Raw genomic sequence first — 20084 nt, forward strand, 5'->3', positions numbered from 1 at the left:
CCGAGCATCATCATTGAGGAATCTGTGTGGAATTTCAGTTCCGAGAACAAATCGATTTGCTCGATTTGATGTTAGGGTTGCTAACATGAAGTGTCTCCACACTAAGAAGTTCTTCTCGGTGAGCTTCATGGACGGAGAAGGAAGAACGAGAGGAGTAGACACCGCATCAAGCGGCGTAGCAGCGGAAGGAGAGATCGGAGAAGAAGATCTGAACGTCCCAGAATTTGTTCCGGTTGCCATGGCGTGATACCATGTAACAAAACAGAAAGACCAGAGAAGTAATCTTGAGGAGAGGAAGTTATCGTGGAAAGAGAGAAAGAGAGAAAGAAGAGGAAGAGATGAGAGGAACTGACTTTTATGATTTTATTATCTTGAATAAAATGAAGTAACAAGAGTTACTTATATAGAAAAAGGCAGAAGGGTAAAATAGTAAAGTAACTGCAGTAACAAACTCAGTTACTTTACAAACAGAATTTCAACTAAACTAAACTAGTTATAACAAAAGTAGTTATAACAGATTCCAATATTCTAATACACATGACCATATAAACTTCTACAGAAAATGAAAAGGGGGCATCACATATGGTATGTGCATATATATAATTTTGGTTGAAAAAACTATATTTCTTTACAACAACCAGCATAAAGAGAAGGAACATGAATTATCAATCCATTAATTTTATCTTCAATAAATATTTAAGGGAAAAGAAATGGGAATACTAACTTAGCTCCAAATAGAAATAGAAGCAATTCTGTGCACCAGATGTACAACAAAAAATCACAAAACATTCAGCAACTATACTTCGAATTGAGTGAACACTCTCATAGGACAACTGGTATCATCATCCAAAAAGCTATATCTTCTTCTAGTGTAAGATACTCGAAATTTCGACCGTACTTACGAACATATAGCCAACAAACATGGAGCTAGTATCATTATCCCTTCTTGGTTCTAGGAGGTGTACTGGGAGCGAGGCGAGAGCTTTGTACCGTCTGTGTATCGGTGTCATATCTTTGTGCAGCAAGGTAACTAAAAGCTTTGGAAACATCAGCAATAAGTGGACGCATGTTGGCCTGCTCCTGAACACACATTGCAGCAACAGCAAGTGCCTGGTATAGTCCTCTTGCCGGATATTGACCTTGGAGCACTGGATCAGCCATTTGTGAAAAATTTCTACGTTCTTTCAACAAGGGTCTAGCCTGAAATTAAAATTCAGTAATCCATCTCAAAGTTACTACTCAAATTTTAATCAAATACATCAATAAGGAGCAGTAGGGTAGGAGTTTGTTACCCATGCAACAAGATTCTGCTCTTCTGCAGACTTAGAATTGTCAAACGCCTTTCTTCCGGTAATTATTTCCAGAAGAACTACACCAAAGCTATAAACATCTGATTTTAGAGTCAGTTGACCTGTCATTGCATACTCAGGAGCACAATATCCATGGGTGCCCATAACCCTTGTTGATACATGGGTCTTTTCCCCGATCGGGCCAAGTTTAGCCAAACCAAAATCAGATAACTTTGGGTGATACCCATCGCCGAGCAAAATGTTGGAGCACTTTATATCTCGGTATATGACAGGAGGGTTAGCTTTGTCATGTAGATATTCCAATCCCTGTGCTGCCCCAGCCGCTATTTTCATTCTTGCGTTCCAGTCAAGCTGCTTCTTTCCAGGAGCAATATCTGCAAATGGAAGAGATATTATCAATATCAAGTAGAAAACAAATACAAAATTTAAAGAGAACAGAAAATAGCAAGCAAATTTGAAATACAAGTACCATGTAAGTGGTCTTCTAAAGATCCTAATGACATATATTCATAAACTAAAAGTCTTTGATCTCCATCAGCACAATAACCAATCATGTTGACAAGGTTGGGGTGGTGAAGAAGACTTAACATCAATACTTCAACAAGGAATTCTCTGTTCCCTTGCAGCCCATTTAGATCAAGTCGCTTAATTGCGACAACCTGCATTCAACATCAGAAAGGATGAATATTGTTTTCAATTCAAAATATACAAATTTTAAGGCCAGATCCATACTGACAAATTCCAGAAGCTATTACTATGTATCAGAACATAGAAGTAAGGATAAAAAGAAATGATGAGTAACAGAAAAAACGAAAGCATTGCTTCATTTCATTTCCTTGAAACTTCATCCTACTCCTCTTAACAAAGAAATCTTAAGAGATAGATTTACCTGATTAATACTTTCCAAATGTCCTTTGTAAACTCTACCGAATCCACCCTTGCCTATAAGACATTCTGCTTTAAAATTTCTAGCTGCATCTGCCAATTCGCGGAACAAGAATGTCTGTGCAGCAATATGATCAGTGCTCCGACTTTTAGAGGAATCTTTGGAATTCATGGAGTGATTCCTCTTCAGTTTCTCTGCACTCAGTTTCAAAGACGGGTGATTAAGTGGTAAGCAGGGTAAGCTACATCAGCTTTAGATTTAACTTCTACCAATCCATATTCCTTTGGTTTCTTGGAATCATAAAGTAATGCATTTCATTTTCCAATTCTAATCATTAATTGATTTTGCCACATAGGAAGCATTGTTTCAAAAACAACTCAAAGACCAACAAAACGTTGATCTAGTGGTGTAAGACCCTACTAGATTCACAGAAGACCAAAAAATCGAAAGTTGGAATCCTGAGAGCAACACATGTTGGGAGGGGCAATTACGCACCCCGAAAGGGATTAACTCCTTACCTAAAAGGTGAAGGGATACCCTGGGTAGTACAAAAAAAACAACTCAAAGTTTATATTAGGAACAAGGCTGACACCATAACTTAAGGGAAGTTTATTAACTTTGGCTATTTTGGATTATGGCATACAGCATCACCTGAATCAATGCTTGTAATATTACACCTATGGGTCAACCAAATAAATTTTTTTTACTAAACAAAAAACACAATTTCAATTGTTACAATTACAAGAAATCACATATAAATCAACATGCAAATTAGAACTAGAAATACATTATTACACAATACAACCCCAAAATACCTTGTTCAAGAAGAAACCATTTTTCTCAAACACTATAAAAAGAAAGAAATTTTGAGTACCTGGGGTGGTTCTAATTGGATCAACAATGTTGTCCCGCACTTCCACGATCTTCTTCTTAGGGTTTGAATTTCCAGAACATAGATTCCAACCCATCTTTGTTTCCTCTTACTTATCACAATGATAATCAGTAATAAACCAATCTCTCAAATTTAATCTGGAAAGGAGCCTCCTTTGCACTTGTTGAACACTCACTCTTATATGTGTGTTTTGAATTGAATTTATCTACTTATGTTGTTTTTTGTTCATAGTATTTTAGCTTTGGTCAATAGTTTCTTTTTTGGTCTGAAAAATCATTGGCTAAAGGATCAATGCCTAAACATACTTCATGCTCTTCCAACTGTGTAGTTTACAGAGAAAGACTTACATGTAGTATTTATGTGAAAATGGTTAGTAAGACCACATAATAAATATTTAATTTTAAATAAAATTTAATTATTAATGATAGTATAAAAAAGTAAAAGTATATTTATCACTAAATGTGATATGTTATATGTGTTTATGTTTAAGTTTTTCTCGTAGTTTATATGTCAATCTCTCACAATAATTGATTCTGGATTGAGTTTAATTAATTAATTATGTTCTAGCATTCACATGTCATGCTAGCCACTCCTCCTATTCCTATTCAACACCTGCGCCGTGTCCTAAATATAAGAATCTATAAAAATAAATATTTTTTGTAATGCTGTCAAAAAATTATATTTTAAATAAAAATTTGTTATAATTTCTGTCACTTATTCATATGGTAATTTTTCTTCAATTTAACTTATTGTATAGCATTTTTGTAGTATTATCTGATTATTGTTATATCTTTTAATATTTAAGAAATAAAAACTACATACTAATTATGTAACAATATTCTATTTGAAACTAATTTAAAATATTTTTATACTAACCCTCAACTAAAATTAAGCACATCTTCCTTAAAAATATTAATTAATAAATAAGTAATGAAGAAAAAAACAGCAAAAAAAATGGAAGATTTCATTTATTATATTGCAATGTAACGCATTCATATAGTTTTATAGTTTTGGGCACCTTCAAAGTTCAACTCTTAACCGAGTAACAGCTGTTGTTGTCAAATTCCTATCATATTACATTATTATAAACAAGGTGGGCCTCACAAGACCAAATCAAATTGTGTTTTCTTTCTTTTTCTTGTTTTAGGATTTTCTCCCCCTTGTTGTCAAAGAATAGCGATTTGAACCGAATGATGTAGTGCATATTTGAAAGAAAATATATATTAAAAAAAATTTATTTTTAAAAGTTTATGCTACAATTCATTTTATCAATAATCGGAATAAGCTAATAACTATGACATTTTTTAAGCAAGTTAAGTTTAAAACAGCTCATTCATAATAATGTGAAGAGAAAGTGAAACTCAATCTTAACTGATTTTAATATATTCAATCCTTTAAGTACTAGGGGGCATGGGGAAATTTTCTTTTGAAAATTGATCCAAAGTGACGACTCTAGCATGTACATTTCTAGCAATTTCATAATGGAAAAGGTGTTGATTTGTTTATATGATGATATATTAATTTATTGTACTAATCTAGATGAGGTAGAGAAAAAAAACTAAATTTCTTCTTTAGTAATTGACATGAAAGATTGAAGAAAAGTAATGTGGATTTATAGTAATTTTGACAATTGCATTTATAGTGACCTCATAACTCAACTACACCTTCAGTTCCCTCCAATGCCAAATCATATATGGATAGTTCCCAAAGAGAATTCCTAGCTTAACCCACTACATTGATTGGATAGATAGGTAATCCCAAAGCTATGGAAGCAGGATCCTCTCCAATACTATTTTTCTATTAGTTTTAACAGGAAAAGTATTTTCACATTATAAATAAAGAGTTTAAATTTTTTGACAATGTCAACATATCCTCAATTATTAATTTATATTACTTTTATTTGAGACGCAATTGTAATGATAGATGATTTGATGACAATATAAAAAACACTTACAATGTCAACGTATACATATTAAATCCATAAATAAATGGATACAAGTGTCATTGCATATAGTTTTTTCTCTGTTTTTTCATAGCCCTCTCCTCTCCTGATCTAATTCAACCTGTGTGCACCCCTGTTCTGGTTCTAGCCGCAAACACAAGCAAGAAAGAAGTAACTAGTTGATGATTAAACAAATACAAATTTGTTTCTTCAAACACCAAACCAATGAGACAAGTATTAGAAATTATGCTGTCAGTAAATGTATGTTTTCCATGCCCCCAATGGGCATAAAAAGTCTCTTCACAACATAAATGCATACAGGTTCCAAACAAAAGTTGGAATAATTAGAGTCCCTTATACATTAGCACAATACACAAACAGACAACAATACCCAAATTCTACATGAAGACTGCTTCAACTTTTGTAGCGTATCACCATCATTATGCCATTCTACCAAATGCTCTGAATCAGCTATCTGTTGCCTCACTTGCACTTCCATTTGAGGACTGTCGCACAAATTGTCCACGAAATCGTGGGCGTTGTTCAGCTAATTTCTTTCTGCTCTGATATCGAACCTGAAGTTCAAACCATTTTGAGTTAGCCAACCATTTTGCACTTGATTTGTAAGAAAAATCAACTAGCAGTGGAATCCAGAACTGAAGATTAAGTCTTAGCGCTTGATTTACAACAAAAACAATTTTCTTGGAAGAAAAGTAAGTTCTCAAACATGAACCATTTGGTAAGATTTAAATAAAAATTGCTTTTAACCAGAAGCTGAGATAACTTGCTTCATAAAAAATCCATTTTCTGCTCTAAGTTTTTGAAGAAAAATGTACTTTATGAAAATATACACAAACTCAAATAGCATCTGTTTCTCATAAAAATCTAAAGAAAAATCAAAACTGTACCATCCTAAAATCACTTTTATTAACGCTTATACAAATGAATCCCATAGTTCAAGATGCAGCCAAAAACCAATAACTATTTTTTGAGCTCCAGAGAAATATGAAAATCAATACCCCCCCCCGGATACAGACATGCAAGTGTTTATCATAGTACCTAACAACCTTTCAAACCACACCAGTCCATGAAAATGCCACAACAATAAGGAAATGGAACTTATAAACAGGATAATGAAAATAGAAAAGAATATAAAAGTCAGGGAAATGGTAGAACCATATGGCCATAAAATATCATAGGCTCATAGCAATTGATAGCAAATCATGTATTTAAATCTTGGAAAAAAAGTCAAGTGTTAGTTACCTTTTTATGAAAGCATCTTTCCTTTCTCTTCTCGCGAAATTTAGTTAAGGCTGCTTCCCTTTGAGAAATCTTGTTCTGATCTACTCTGTTCGCACTACCATCACCGCTGCCACTATTCCCAGCAGGTCCATTGTTATTTTCTATGTTTGTCCCTCCAACATTAAAAGCTGTGCTGCACCCATTTTGTCCATTGCTTCCGTTGTTGCTGCCTGAAGCACTTCTATTGACACTGTAATTTCCAACATTACCTTCAACTACCACTTCGACCACATTTGATGACCCAAAATGTGGAGCAGCAGCAGCCATTTTCTTAAATAATTCAGCACGATGATCGAGTGGCACCTGGTGCTGCATGTTGTTAGCAAGACAGTTATGGCTTTCATAATGGTGATAAAAGTCCTTAGATGCAGAATCCTTATGGATATCTACTTTAGGCGGTGCCAGATTTGATGTGATCTTATCTTCAGTATCATGTAATACTACTTGTTTAGAAGCACAAATTAGATTGTTATTTAGAGGCTGGAAAGCTGATGATTGATACAGACACTTGGTTGTTGATGCCACTGCTGGCCCCCTTATGACAGCAGATTTAGTAAAAGCATTATTATCAGTGGTGGAACCCATATCAATGTTATTGCTAGCACCATTTGAGTTCTGGTTAGGAGGATTGCCACTAGAATGAGACTGAATGTCATGAGACAAATCTTTCTTTGTGACTTCTAAGCTATTGTCGTGTGGAGAATTGCTTCCAACATATCCAGTGGGAGACTTCTTAGTGTTAGAGGCTGCATTATACCTGTAGCAAAAGACCTTAACAATTATACAGTTACCGTCCAAATATTAATTCAGAACAACAAACAAGCCTTAATTCCACTAGGTGGAGTCGGCTACATGGATCGACCGATGCCATAATGCTTTATCAGAAATCATGTTCATTGATTAATTAAGAACAGTACAAAACAATAACACCGAATCATCATACCTTGAGAAGGCAGAAAGGTCAGAACGTCTTAAAACATTTCGTTCATCCTGAACTGTAATACCAGCATGTTTAACTCCTCTAAGCCTCTTCAAACTAAGCTCAAGAGATGGCAATTCTTCATCATTATTAGTACCTTTATTTTCAACATCTGAGTACTTCAGTCTTTTGTCTAGGGACTCAAATTCTCCACTATGCATGTGAGAATCAAAAGTTCTAGGAATGGCATCAGACACTGAGATACCTTTGCACCTTGGCTCGCTAGATTGGTTCTCACAATTAAGGTCCAGCCCTCTGCTAATTTTCTCATTGAATTTAGAGGGACCTACATCTTGAGCTTGGCTATGTTTTGAACCTGCAGTTTTGACTAGGACCCATTTAAATAGTCGACCATGTAATCAATATCAATACTTGATTATGTTTTCATCTGTGACATTGCCCAAGAAAAGAATAAATACAACAAACTAAATCTCAAAAAAGGTACACATATGCACATGCACTTAGGTACATATTAATAATTGGAGTATTGGGCGTAACTCTTCCCCAAAAACTAGCTCATCGGAGGAGAGTCGCACTAGCCATTTAAATTGTTCTTTACTCATAATCAGTGTTGTAAGACTAACACAACAGACACACGTCATGCTCAAGACTGGACATATGGAGCATGAAGTTTGCAAGACTGGACAATCTCTTGAATGCCCAGCATCAAGATAGGCTCTGTTGATTATACACACACACATACTGTGATTCTGCCACAACATAAATCAGTTTCCTTCATCAGTTCAAGTCTGATTTAGTTTTCAAATCCTTGAATGAATCATGTGCTACTGAAATAAAGATCCTAACGGAAAGCCAAAAGGCAATGCAAAGGAAGAAATTGGTTTTTAAAAATTTTCTATCAAACATGACTTGTATCCTAACATGATTACATGTTCACTATACAGTGAGAACAACAATATAGTTAATCTGAAGAAAATCCGATACACTACAATATTACCATAAGCACCACACACATACTTAATCTGTGTGTGTGTGCAAGTTGTTCTTTTTGTTCTGTAGATTCCTTTATGGCTAGAGGAACTACTTTGTTACCGCATATTTCAGCATTGGAGTGAACAACTTGGGCACAAGTGCTATCAGGACATTCGGCTATTTGATCCCACTGGAAAGTAGGTTCAGGACTATCAACTTCCACAGCTTGTTTAGTCCAGGAGCTCTGCAAAAGGAGAAAAGGATGAAATTGGCAACTACCTTCAGTAACCAGAATTAGAACATGACCTATATATGCAACCTGACTTTTGGTTTTTGAAAAGCACATTATGAAGTTTGACATGACCATACTAGCTAGTGACTTTGGTTTTTGTTCTTTAAACTGTTTGTTTCATGCGCTAAATATTTGATGTATTGATATGTGTATGACATTAAAGCATGAAAGAATCCAATCCTTCATTTGATAACTGCATTCATGCCAATCAGAAAGCAGCAACTAAATGGAACACTTTATTCCCATTAAATAATTCAAACATAAGTTCCATGCATCTAACTCATTTGGTCAAACCGCACAAGTTTTTTAGAATATGGTAATTTAATAAATATTGAACTTCCACATTACAGGTTTAGCTTCTTTGGCTATAAAATATGTGATGGCATCAAACTGAACCATTTATACATGACATAGATAAAAGATAAATCCCGTGCAGTTCCACGATTGTTAGTTTGCAACATAAAATATGTTAGCATAATTAATTTCTCAGCCACTCACCAGATTAATACCTATTTCCCCTCTTGAACATGACTGTTACACATTTAAAAAAAAAGTGTGTGTGGGTGGAAGGGGTGGTAAATTGCCGAAAACTCAAATGTGGATTAAGGCACATATCTGTTAAACTTAACAAAATAGTTACAAATAGATAACAGGGGATGGGTAACAGAAATGAACAGTTTGAACTGCAGCGTGCAATGAAGATGCCACAGGTAGGCAAATTATACATTTTCAAAAACATGTGAATGAAATAGTCAACCATTAATCCAATAGAGGAGATTTGTATTTGTTGATGTCTTTTCTTGCTGGTTTTCATAACAGTGTCTTCTTATTCTGCTCCAGCCTAGTGGGCATGTTATGACAGGCCTATTGCTCTCTGATTTTGATTCTCATTTATGCTAAACGTATTTCATACACTAATGAGCTAAAGGAAGAATATTAAAAGGATCGAGCAATTAGCAAGCATGAAAGTAGCTATGACATATCTGGCAAGAATCCAACTAACTGCCATTTGGAAAATTGGTAATGAAAATCCAGATACAAATTTAAGAAAGTATGAACTATTAAATTAGAAATAACATGACATCTGTGAACCTTAAGGCCTATTTAGTTTCTGCATGAAAGCTTTTCCAACAAAATATTAAGAAGAGAAAAATGTTATACCTGAGTGCCACTACCATTGTCACTTCCATCCCCATTATTCAGGCCTTCACTTCCATCATCATCTTTGTCATTGCTTCCAGAATTATTATCAGACTTCTCGAGGCTCTTTGATTTTACAGACTTTTGGGTTTGTGTGCCACTTTCACTCCCACTACCACTAGACTGAGAAGGGGAAAAAAGAAATACTAGTCATAGTCATAATTCACAATGTAATTGAAGGAAATTGTCATTTCAAACGAACTATTTTAAAGCATTAAGGAAGATTTCATAAATCTGACATTTATGTTGAGCAAATAAATATCTATAAGCTTTAAAAAAGGTGGTTTTAACACAGACACCTATCTTGTAATGATATTCAACTTCATAAAATTATCATCTCACACTTTTTATGTATATAGAAACAATTTCCCAGAAAAGACAATAGAAAGAATGGCGTCAGGAAAGAAAATTAAGTCTGCTTACACTATGGCATCTCCTCCAAACATGCTGCCACAGGTTTTTAAGCTCATTCTTCCGTATGGGTTTAACAAGAAAGTCAACAGCCCCCTTTGACAAACACTTAAAGACTAAACCCATAGAGTCATGAGAAGACATCACTGCAGACCAACCCCATTAGAAGCCATACAAAAGAGTAGCTCTTTTACAACACGTGATGAGAAAAAGAAATTCAGCAAACCAAATATGTGTGTGCATGTGTACACAATACTGGCACTTGGGAAAACTTACTAATTACTGGAACGTTTTTCCGTGTTTTGTGGCTCATAATCTTGTATAGGAGACCAATGCCAGATAAGCCAGGCATTGCAACCTCAGTTAAAATGAGATCAACATGATTGGTTAAATCCTCCAACATCTTCCAAGCTTGCAATCCGTTTTCTGCTTCAATAACTGAAAAATATACATATAATAAGATCATATGTAAAACAATATCAGACATGTGCAACCATATTTTATTGAAACAGATATTGTAGTCATGTTCACATATCAACTACTTTGGTGCTATGAGCAAAAGACTTGCTTGTGGAGTTATATATAAATGTTACAGGGTTTTCCTAATATCTGCCCAAGGAGACATTTTAACTTACCAAACAAGGTAGGTTTGCATTGGGAATTGATCTATTTATAAAATTCATGTGTATCAATAAATGTGTTCGCCAATTATCAGTGAAAATACATCCTCTGTGGTTAAGACCGTCACCTTTAGCTGCAATGAAAATAATCACCAGTCACTACTACCACTTCCTCTGTTATTTTTAGTTTACAAGTTATAACCATAAGTTCATAACCCATCCCCGTTTATAATTATAGATCACATGGATCAGAGAACTAAACATGTAAAATGCCCAATCTCTTTCTGCTTTACCACAAAATTATAACCAACTAAGCCCGCCTTTGCCACTCTTAGTGATTAAGCAAGAGTTGGAAAAAAATCAACAATTAACAAACCAATCTAGCATGTTTTAGCAGACATTCAATTAATGTGTAAGGAGAAATACGCATGAACATAAGGGAACAAAACATGTGTAACTTACTATTAGCAGCTTTCACAATAGTTAGTTGGTTAAACTGTTGAGCCAAGTAATCCATCCCAAATCCCAGAGCATTCCAGCCAAACCCAAAATGGGATAGGAGGATGGCCAGGAGAGGTATGTTTAGCGAAGTAAAATAAACAATTTATACTATACACATATAATCGCTAAAAATAGAAAAATACACAATTAAAGACATAAGGTGAAAGTCAATGACATAACACAAATCTATTAAAAGTAAGTACTAGGTAGCTCAAAAATCTAATAAAAGTCTAAAAAGATTAAGGAACTAAGGCTCTCTAAGAAGGCTTAAAAGTAAGTACTAACTACTAAGTACAAGACTTAGACTACTAGTCTACTGTAAGCTTCAAAATAATAGTGAATAAGGTTGATGGCTGAAATTGCTCGAAGGCTTGAAAAAACAAACGAGTTGAACTTGAGCTAAAAATTGAGCTCTTTAAATAACGAGTCGAACTTGAGTCAAGTATTATTTAACTCATTAGGTTCATGAGTTGGTTTAATTATATATACATATGTACATATATATATACATGTAGATAATCTTTAAGTTCATACATATTAAATTCATACAAGTCAATTTAAAAGTCTCATTTCTCTTATATATGTACATACATAGGTATAAACACATGTGTATATCAATGATCATCGTTTTATTTGATGACATGAACTTGATCTCGTTAACCTGCTCAAAAGTTCTTGACTTTAATTGAGCGAACTTGAGCTGGAAAAATAGTTCGCACTGAATTTGACTTGAGCAAATCCTTAACAGGTCGAGCTAAGCCAAACTCGACTCGACTCATTTCTACCCCTAGTACCAGATTATGTTTCAGTTAGTTATTTTGTTAGGCTTCACAATGTTCCAGATTCACATGTACATACCAAAACCTGATTGCATTAAGTTCACTTCGTGACTGTTTCCATTTTTTGATCTGTTTTCTCTCTCCTCTTTCCCTCTATAATTCCCCAGATTTCCCTGGAGTTCATGGATCCTAAAAGGGTACAGATATTTTTAATCCTCCAATCATGGAGAATGCCATGAATCTAGCAAATTCCACTGCTTCACCCTGATCCCTCCCGTCCTCATTTCCATCTTCAAACCCTGTTGGTGAAGATCAGCAAGAAAAACCTTCTCGTGTGGAAGCAGCAAATGAAGCTGCTATTAAAGATCATTCACTGCAGCATTTTTGCGATTGGTCCAGAGATTCCTCCATGAATCAATTCAGAGGTGTATCCTTTAAAGCCTTTTAGTGGTCATTTCAGTACTGGCCACTTAAAGCGATTACACTAGTCATTTGAATGTAGCGACTACAGCTGTAAATTTGTTATTCCTTCATTAATTAGGATTTGCTAGCTGTAAAATAAATTTGTATATGGTAGTTCAGCTACTTCATATGCCCCAATCAGATTGTATTAAACTATATTTAGATAAGGGATTTCTCCATGTGAACACATTTGTTTCCTTATGTTCTCCAAGTCTAGCATGGTATCAGAATGGTTTGTCAGCCTAGTCTAGACTCTAGTCCACAAATTATGGCCTGTCATGTCGACTTGTTCACCCTAAAACTAAGCCTTCTCAGTTCTTCTTAGTCTTCACTCTTCTAGATGAAGTTTTATAAGCATCATGTCCTCCAAGAAGTATGAAACCTTGGTTCGTCTTAATTATCTTCAAGTGTATCAGAGTATAAAGGATAGAATAGCTTACATGACCTATTGTACAACTAGAGTGCAGCAGGTTCAACCCCTCCACCCTCCTCTGCCGAGTCAGCATATGCGACACAGGTAGGTCCAAACCCTGCATCCTGCTTGGCCTCCCTCTGCCTCTAGAAATTAGACTAACTTTCATTTAATTTACCCTCCTTACTAGGGCTTCTAACGGTCTCCTCCACACACACCCAAACCACCTAAGGTACAATTCTACCATATTTTCTACAATATGAGCTACCCCAAATTTCCTTAATGTATTCCTAATTCTACATTATCTAGTGTGTTCACTCATCCAACGCAATATCTCATCTCTACTACATTGAGTTTATTCTCTTGTTGACATTTTCCGCCCAACATTTAGTCACATATAACATTGTGAGTCATATACTTGTGCAATAAAATTTCCCCTTAAGCTTGAGTAACACCTTTTCAGCACATGTGTCACTTGATCCACTTTGTCATTTCATCCATCCCGCTTAAATCCTATGGTTTACACTCCCTCAATTTCTTCGGTGTATTGTATGATTGACCCAAGATACTTAAATCGAGTGACTTGTAGTATGGTATGATCTCCAACCTTTACCTCTACAATAGGGTTTGACAGCCTCTTGCTAAATTCACTTCATCTACTTTGTCTTACTTCGACTTATATGAACGGCATGTGTTTCTAAAGCTTGTCTCCGCATTTATAGCTTCCCATTTAATTCCCCTCTCGATTCTCAAACTAGGCTAACATCATCCTCAAAAAGCATGCATTTTAGCATCGATTCTTGGATATGTTTAGTAAGCACATCCAAGACCAATGAAACACATATCAAAGCATCATAAATAAAATAGAATAGCTAGACAATTCAATTAAATCAGAGAAAATGATTCTATTTTGATATTATTTATGAGAAATACAACCCAAACTGAAATTTATTAAGTATCATTGTACGTTATTGTATCAGTTTACAGTACTGCAGACAACATGAAGTGTCTGTGCATCATATGGAAAAAAGTGGAAGCAGATTTATGCAGGTAACAAATCCTCAGGGAAGCAGCTGGTAAAACTAATTGTCGAGAAGTTACATGTGAAGCATAGAATTAGAACATGTTATTGAGCAACTTGCAGATATTGTAGTAGGTCAGACATTTAAGCACATAAATGATCTTTTTGTGGATGCATGAAAGCATGGCTAATCAACACAAGAAAGGAGGTAACCAACTTAAAACTTGTTAATACAACAGATAATACTTTTAAGAAAGGGATTCAGAAAGAAACAGATAATAACTAACCTTCATAACTACAATTGCGAAGGAGTGCAGTGACAACATGGCGAGTAGAGTCATCATACTCCACAAGCAAGACCTTAAGAGATCTAATATGTAAAAACCTTTCCCAACAAACTATTGCCCCCTGAGGCTGTGGCTGTGGTATATGCTGCTGGACAGAAGAGGACTCCAGAGTCCCTCCCTGTCCAACAACCTTGACTTCTTCAGCTACTCCATTACATTTAACTCCGTCATCCCCTAGTAAACTGTTTCCCTCGCCATCAACTCCATCATTAAAGGTCTTCTCATCCTGTAGGCACTGAGTCACTTCTTTCATATCTTTATCGTCGCCATCAACACTCAACAGGGCACCCCTTGTCATGTCATCCAGAATGTCCAAATTCACAACAATTATAACCCGTCTTCATCCAAAGGAAACACCATATGCAATACAAATCTTCAAGAACCCCAATCTAAATGCAACTGCAAATCACTTGATAGCAGCTAAAATAAATGAACAAACAGAACAATACAAGAAAGAATAAGGTATTTTTGGTAGAGTTTAAAATTCATGCACTAATAGTGTTAAGAAAATTTTACATTGCCATTGCATCACAATCATTCATGTGTTAATCATCATTGACTCTTAAATAAAAGTAACACAAATGAATGGTGAATGATGGGGTGACAATGTAAGAAACCTGCGCATAGTTATTAAACTCTTTTCGATAATCCTTAAAATAACAGAACATCATGTCAACCAAATTACACAACCTAGCTCATGCAAACTGCTACATATATACCCCTTTCACATTATTGTTCACTTCAATCATCAAATCCAACACTAACTTTGAAATAAATAAATAAATATTAACATCAAACTAAGCATATAGATCTAACGAAGCACAACAACACATACAGCAAGATTCATAAGTTAATTTAAAGATAATATACACACACAAAAGTATCTAAAACAATTTTCAAGCATCAGTATACACATAAAAACATATGCAAAAGACTAATTCCTTTTCGAAGTGATTAATTTGTTTAATATTTCAAACCCTAACTTGGCTTAAGAACATTGAAGACTTCATAGTAAGATTTGACTCACTCAAGTTTAGTACTCAAAATCCAAAACTGTTACTGAAGAAACGTCAGAGGAACTGTAATTGTAACCACAGAATAGATCTTTCCTTGAAAATCAACATCCAGAACCAGAAACTATGCATCCTATTTTTCATGCTAAATCGCTTATACTGTCAACAACAACAACAACAACAACAAAAAAAGAACATAGATTAGAAATTTAACAAAAAATACAGATATTATAATTTCAAAGCAGAAAAATGAAACTAAGATTACCAGCTCATAAATAAACTTCATTAATCACCATTATCAAGCTCGATCCATAAGGAAATCATTATATAAAAAAATACTAAAATTAAAGTTAAATTTGAAATTGGATAAATAATTGTGAAGAATTAATGAAGAAAAATATTGTGAGGTTGGTTTTAGTGTGAGAGAAAGAAGATTGACTAATCTGAAGCTATGGTAAGGAAAGAGATAATAATGAAAGATAACGACGACGTTTATTTAGATATTGATTGAGGTGAGAGAAGAGAGGGCGCTGACGTGGACGAAATGGAGGTTGGAATGTTCATAAGTGCCACGTGTGAACGAGATATTTCCATGTTGGCATTGGGTTGTTGATGACGTGGTGAAGATCTGAAAGATTTGGGGTGGACACGTGGCGCACTGTGTTGCTTGATAATTGTTTGTTTATCTTTTTTCGGAACGATGGCCTATGGGGTTTGATTAACTTACGAAATGACGGTAATGACCTTGTATGTTCTTAAGATTCCGCAGAAATGTTTCTTCCGGCAGATTTATTTAAAAATTGTAGTGGTACCCATCAAAATATTGAAGTGGTGTTTTTTCAATGAACAAGTGGGATCCTTCTTTTGGCATAAAGACTTTTCAAAGGCATTTATTAGTATTCTAATTTGATTTAGTATGTTTCCTAATTTGGATGAATTAGCTTACTTGTAACTAAAGTTTTTCAATTTCTTTTTTATTTCATTTAATCTTTTAAAAAAAATATTCCATTTAATTTTCCAAATAATAAGTTGTTTTCACCATATAAATCAAACAGCATCATATATTTATCATAAATCATGTTCATTAATAAAGAATTGATATTTAGTTGGAATATCATGATTCAACCATATTTCTACAATAAGAGTTACAACAAATTTTTCCATAATGCATTCATTTCTAATTATATTTTGTCTAGTATATTCGTTTATCTAACACAACATTTCATATTTGTTACATAGAGTATATTCTCTTGTGACATTCTTATAGTTGTGTAGTAAAAGGTATTCTTAAGTTTGAGTGGTATCTTCTATCACATATAACACTTGAAACATTTTATCATTTCATTCAATCCACTTAAATCATATGGTTCACATCTCCATCAATTTTTTCACCATCTTGTGTGATTGACTCAAGATACCTAAATCTAGTAAGTTGTAATATGATATGATCTCTAATCTTTACCTCTACTCTAAGGTTTGTTCGTCTTTTGCTAAACTTACATCGCATATTCTTCATCTTACTTCGACTTATGTGAAATCCATGTGTTTCTAAAGCTTGTCTCAATAATTCTAGCTCCCCTTCTAATTTCGCTCTCAAGTCTCCCACTAAAACATCATCATATGCAAAACATACATTATGACACTGGTTCTTGAATATACTTAGCGAGCACATCTAATACCAACGTAAATAAGTAGGGGCTCAAAGTTGATCTTTGGTGTAGTTATATAGCAATAGAAAAATATTTGGATTACCTCATCTTGTATTCTCAAACTGGTCTTCACATCATCATACATATTTTTTAGTGCTTGAATATAGGCAATTTGAACATTTTTCTAGATCTCTCCACAAAACCTCTTTAAACATCTTATCATATGACTTCTCCAAATCAATGAAGATCATGTGCAAGTCTCTTTGTTTCTTCGATATCTCTCCATCATTCGTTGTAGAAAGTAAAGTCAAACTGATTTTTAATGATGTATCTTTTGTCTCAACCTTTGCTTAATTATCCTTTTCCATAGCTTCATAGTATCACTCGTGATCTTAATCCCTCTATAGTGTGCAAAATTTTGTATGCTAACCATGTTCCTATAAATAGAGTTTAAGATGTTTCTCTTTCACTCGGATTACCTTCTTAGACCACATGATCTCATTAATAATTATGTGAGTCATCTAATCATATGCTCTTATAGAGCCTTCTAGGCCTTAATGGATATTATATCTTGTTTAATCACTTTGTCATTTTCCATCATCAAAACTTATTTACCTTCAACTCCTGAATTCTACGGTAAAAAAATATAATTGTGGTCATCCTCTTTCGTGTGTAATCTATTAGAAAGCAACGAATGTCATGTCCTTATTAAAAAGATTGTGAAAATAATTCTTTCATTTTTCCTTTATATTTTTGTCTTTACCAAGATTCTTTTGTCTTCGTCTTTAATGCATTTTACTTGGACCAAGTCTTTTGTCTTTCTTTCTCTACCCTTTGCAAATATGTAGACACTTCTTTCCCCTTCATTGGTACCTAGAGATTTGTATAACCCAACATAAACTTTATCTTTAGGTCCATTATCAACTCTCTTGCTTTCTTTCTTGGCTACCTTGTATTTTTCACAACTTTTAGAATTCTTACATAAGACTGTGATTTGTAACATTCCATTTTCACCTTAACCTTTTCTTGGACACTTTTGTCCTACCATCATAATTTTTACCTTTGGTCCAAAGCCTCTAGATTCGTCAAGTATCTCCTCCAAAGATATCATTCGCACTTCTTTGTACCTCCCAAACCCTTTGATTGAAGATCTTATGTTCCTCTCTCTTCAATTTTTACCATTTAGTCTTTGGAACTCTATATTTTCCTTTTCTTTCCATTATGCTCTTACATTCATATCAAAACTCTATGTTGATTTGTTAAGCTCTCTTTAGGTATGACTTCGTAGTCCAAACAAATTTTTTTATGTGATTTCTTTATAGGAAAGAAATTGATTTGAGAATATTCAACCCCAATCTTAAACGTGATAAGATGCTTATTCCGCTTCTTAAAACATATATTGGCTATTGTAAAATCAAAAGACAATGAGAAGTCTAGAATAATCATGCATTCCGTATGTCATATCCACCATGAATACATTCAAATCCTTGAGTCTCTCTCTACATGCCCATTAAGGTCGTCTTCAAGGAAATTCTTTTCACCTAAGGTTTGGTTTGAGAGTATGGTTTTGGAGGGGAATAGAAGGGAATATATGGTTTTGGGAAGCTTCCCCTTGTTAGGGAGTTGGGAGAAGGAGATGAGAAGGTTTTGGAGGGTTTCTCAAGTCCTCTAAAATCCTACACGTGTCTATTTTCATAATTCCCCGAATTTGGGGTTTCTTTAGAGACAAAGTATCAAAATATCTAAATATTTTTAATAAAATTATATAATTACATTATTGTTCATTTCTCATTGTTAATTACGTTTTTAAATGAAAAATAAAAATATTATTACATTATTTTTATTTTACTATTTTCTCATCTAAATTTAGTAATCTTAGACAATGGAAAAGTTTAACAATAAGACATTTTCCTTCTGGGCAACTACGCCACCTAGCATACTAATGTTGGGTGGTTGCTATAATATCCCCACTTATATCTATAGCAGGCATGCTGCAAAAAGTTGTTAGAGAGAAAATTGATAATTTCGTGCTTCTGCTTTTATCACCAACTCAGTATCATATTTTCAAATCATCATCCATGAACACCCTCCTCAGAATGTGATTACCCAAGCAACCCTTATATTTTTACAACTTTTCATTTTATGTCATCGTCTGCACCTTATTTTTTCTTTCTCTTTCTTTCTTCTTTTTCACATCACAATAACAATCTCTCTCTTTTTATCTCTCTTCTCCTTACACCTTCGGCACCCAAAAAATATAGGAGTACAAATTTTCTTGTCCTAACCATCACCTTCAACACCTTATATAGCCATTGTATCCTCCATCTAACCTCACTCTCTTCCATCCACTACACCACCCATCAAACTTTACAACCTAATTGTCATAACTACCACCACAGAATCAGTTGCCACCCCTCTTCTCAATCCAATTTGAACTCACATACCTCATCATAGGGGTGAGCACCCGACCGTAAATGTTGTTCCAGTTATTTTTTGAACCCAAAAACTAACCAACCCCAAATGTTGAGAGAATATCCCTTGCAGAATTATGAGAAGATCTACTCATTTGAAACAAAAAAAATATTTTCGAAGTAACAAAAGCATATTCAAAGAAAAGAGGAATTGATGAGAATTATGAAATCAACAAACACATTGGAATAGCTTGAAACATCACCAAACAGGTTTCCCTGTAAGTTATTCTAGTAAAAGCCTTTCCTAATTCTTGAGCATGTGATGATTCAATAAAAGTAACTCATTCACATATGAGTTATAACAGCACAGTAATGATACCCCAATCCTATTCAAGCTTACAACAAATGTTATTCTACAGAATTGTTGAACTCGGTCAAAGGATGGGTATGCCTCAGGAGCTTCTCTACACATAGCTGAATTTCTATTTCTGAATGTTAATCTGAATACAGTAGCTAGCATTATATATATAGCATTAACAAGTTAGACCAGAGGCTAACTGTTTGTTATTCTGTCTTCTAGCTATTCTTTTTAGTCTTTAATACACCCTTTGAATCTGAGGGTGGTTGTGCATAATGAAAGAATCATCAACTTTGAGAAGCTTTCTGAGAGAAAGAAATCTTTAAGTAGCCACCAAAGGTTTGCTGACTGAAACTCAGATGGA

The 20084-nt window shown here is 34.4% G+C and overlaps 2 protein-coding genes across 7 annotated transcripts; both read right to left on the reverse strand.

Moving 5' to 3' along the window:
• Nucleotides 580-3164, reverse strand: LOC109335004 (probable serine/threonine-protein kinase PBL7). Its single transcript, XM_019571027.1, has 5 exons — nt 3071-3164; nt 2200-2390; nt 1780-1969; nt 1293-1684; nt 580-1200 (listed from the first exon to the last, which is right to left on the reverse strand). The coding sequence occupies exons 1-5, from the start codon at nt 3162-3164 to the stop codon at nt 937-939; spliced, it is 1131 nt and encodes a 376-aa protein (XP_019426572.1). The 3' UTR covers nt 580-936.
• LOC109335923 (two-component response regulator-like APRR7) lies at nt 5217-15775 on the reverse strand. Of its 6 annotated transcripts, none has more exons than XM_019572196.1 (10): nt 15568-15775; nt 15330-15461; nt 14230-14688; nt 10424-10585; nt 10160-10293; nt 9698-9859; nt 8309-8488; nt 7276-7640; nt 6294-7089; nt 5217-5605 (listed from the first exon to the last, which is right to left on the reverse strand). In XM_019572196.1, exons 3-10 carry the CDS (start codon nt 14585-14587, stop codon nt 5498-5500), a joined length of 2265 nt encoding a protein of 754 aa, XP_019427741.1. In that variant the 5' UTR covers nt 14588-14688; nt 15330-15461; nt 15568-15775; the 3' UTR covers nt 5217-5497. The 6 variants fall into 6 exon arrangements, with proteins under 6 accessions (XP_019427741.1, XP_019427740.1, XP_019427742.1 ...); XM_019572195.1 differs by having other exon boundaries at nt 14230-14698; XM_019572197.1 differs by having other exon boundaries at nt 7276-7628; nt 15317-15461.

Source organism: Lupinus angustifolius, chromosome LG20 (assembly GCF_001865875.1).
Source record: "Lupinus angustifolius cultivar Tanjil chromosome LG20, LupAngTanjil_v1.0, whole genome shotgun sequence".
In the NCBI taxonomy this organism is placed as follows: domain Eukaryota; kingdom Viridiplantae; phylum Streptophyta; class Magnoliopsida; order Fabales; family Fabaceae; genus Lupinus; species Lupinus angustifolius.

Bases quoted from the DNA above. Each gene is read 5' to 3' on its own strand.
- LOC109335004 (XM_019571027.1), bottom strand. From the start codon at position 3,164: ATGGGTTGGAATCTATGTTCTGGAAATTCAAACCCTAAGAAGAAGATC. The intron at 2,391-3,070 runs GTACTCAAAATT...AACTGAGTGCAG, and splicing joins TCCAATTAGAACCACCCCAG to AGAAACTGAAGAGGAATCAC. The intron at 1,201-1,292 runs GTAACAAACTCC...TTTTAATTTCAG, and splicing joins AGCAGAATCTTGTTGCATGG to GCTAGACCCTTGTTGAAAGA.
- LOC109335923 (XM_019572196.1), bottom strand. From the start codon at position 14,587: ATGACAAGGGGTGCCCTGTTGAGTGTTGATGGCGACGATAAAGATATG. The intron at 9,860-10,159 runs GTAAGCAGACTT...TCCCCTTCTCAG, and splicing joins TTTGGAGGAGATGCCATAGT to TCTAGTGGTAGTGGGAGTGA. The intron at 8,489-9,697 runs GTATAACATTTT...CTCCTTTTGCAG, and splicing joins ACAATGGTAGTGGCACTCAG to AGCTCCTGGACTAAACAAGC.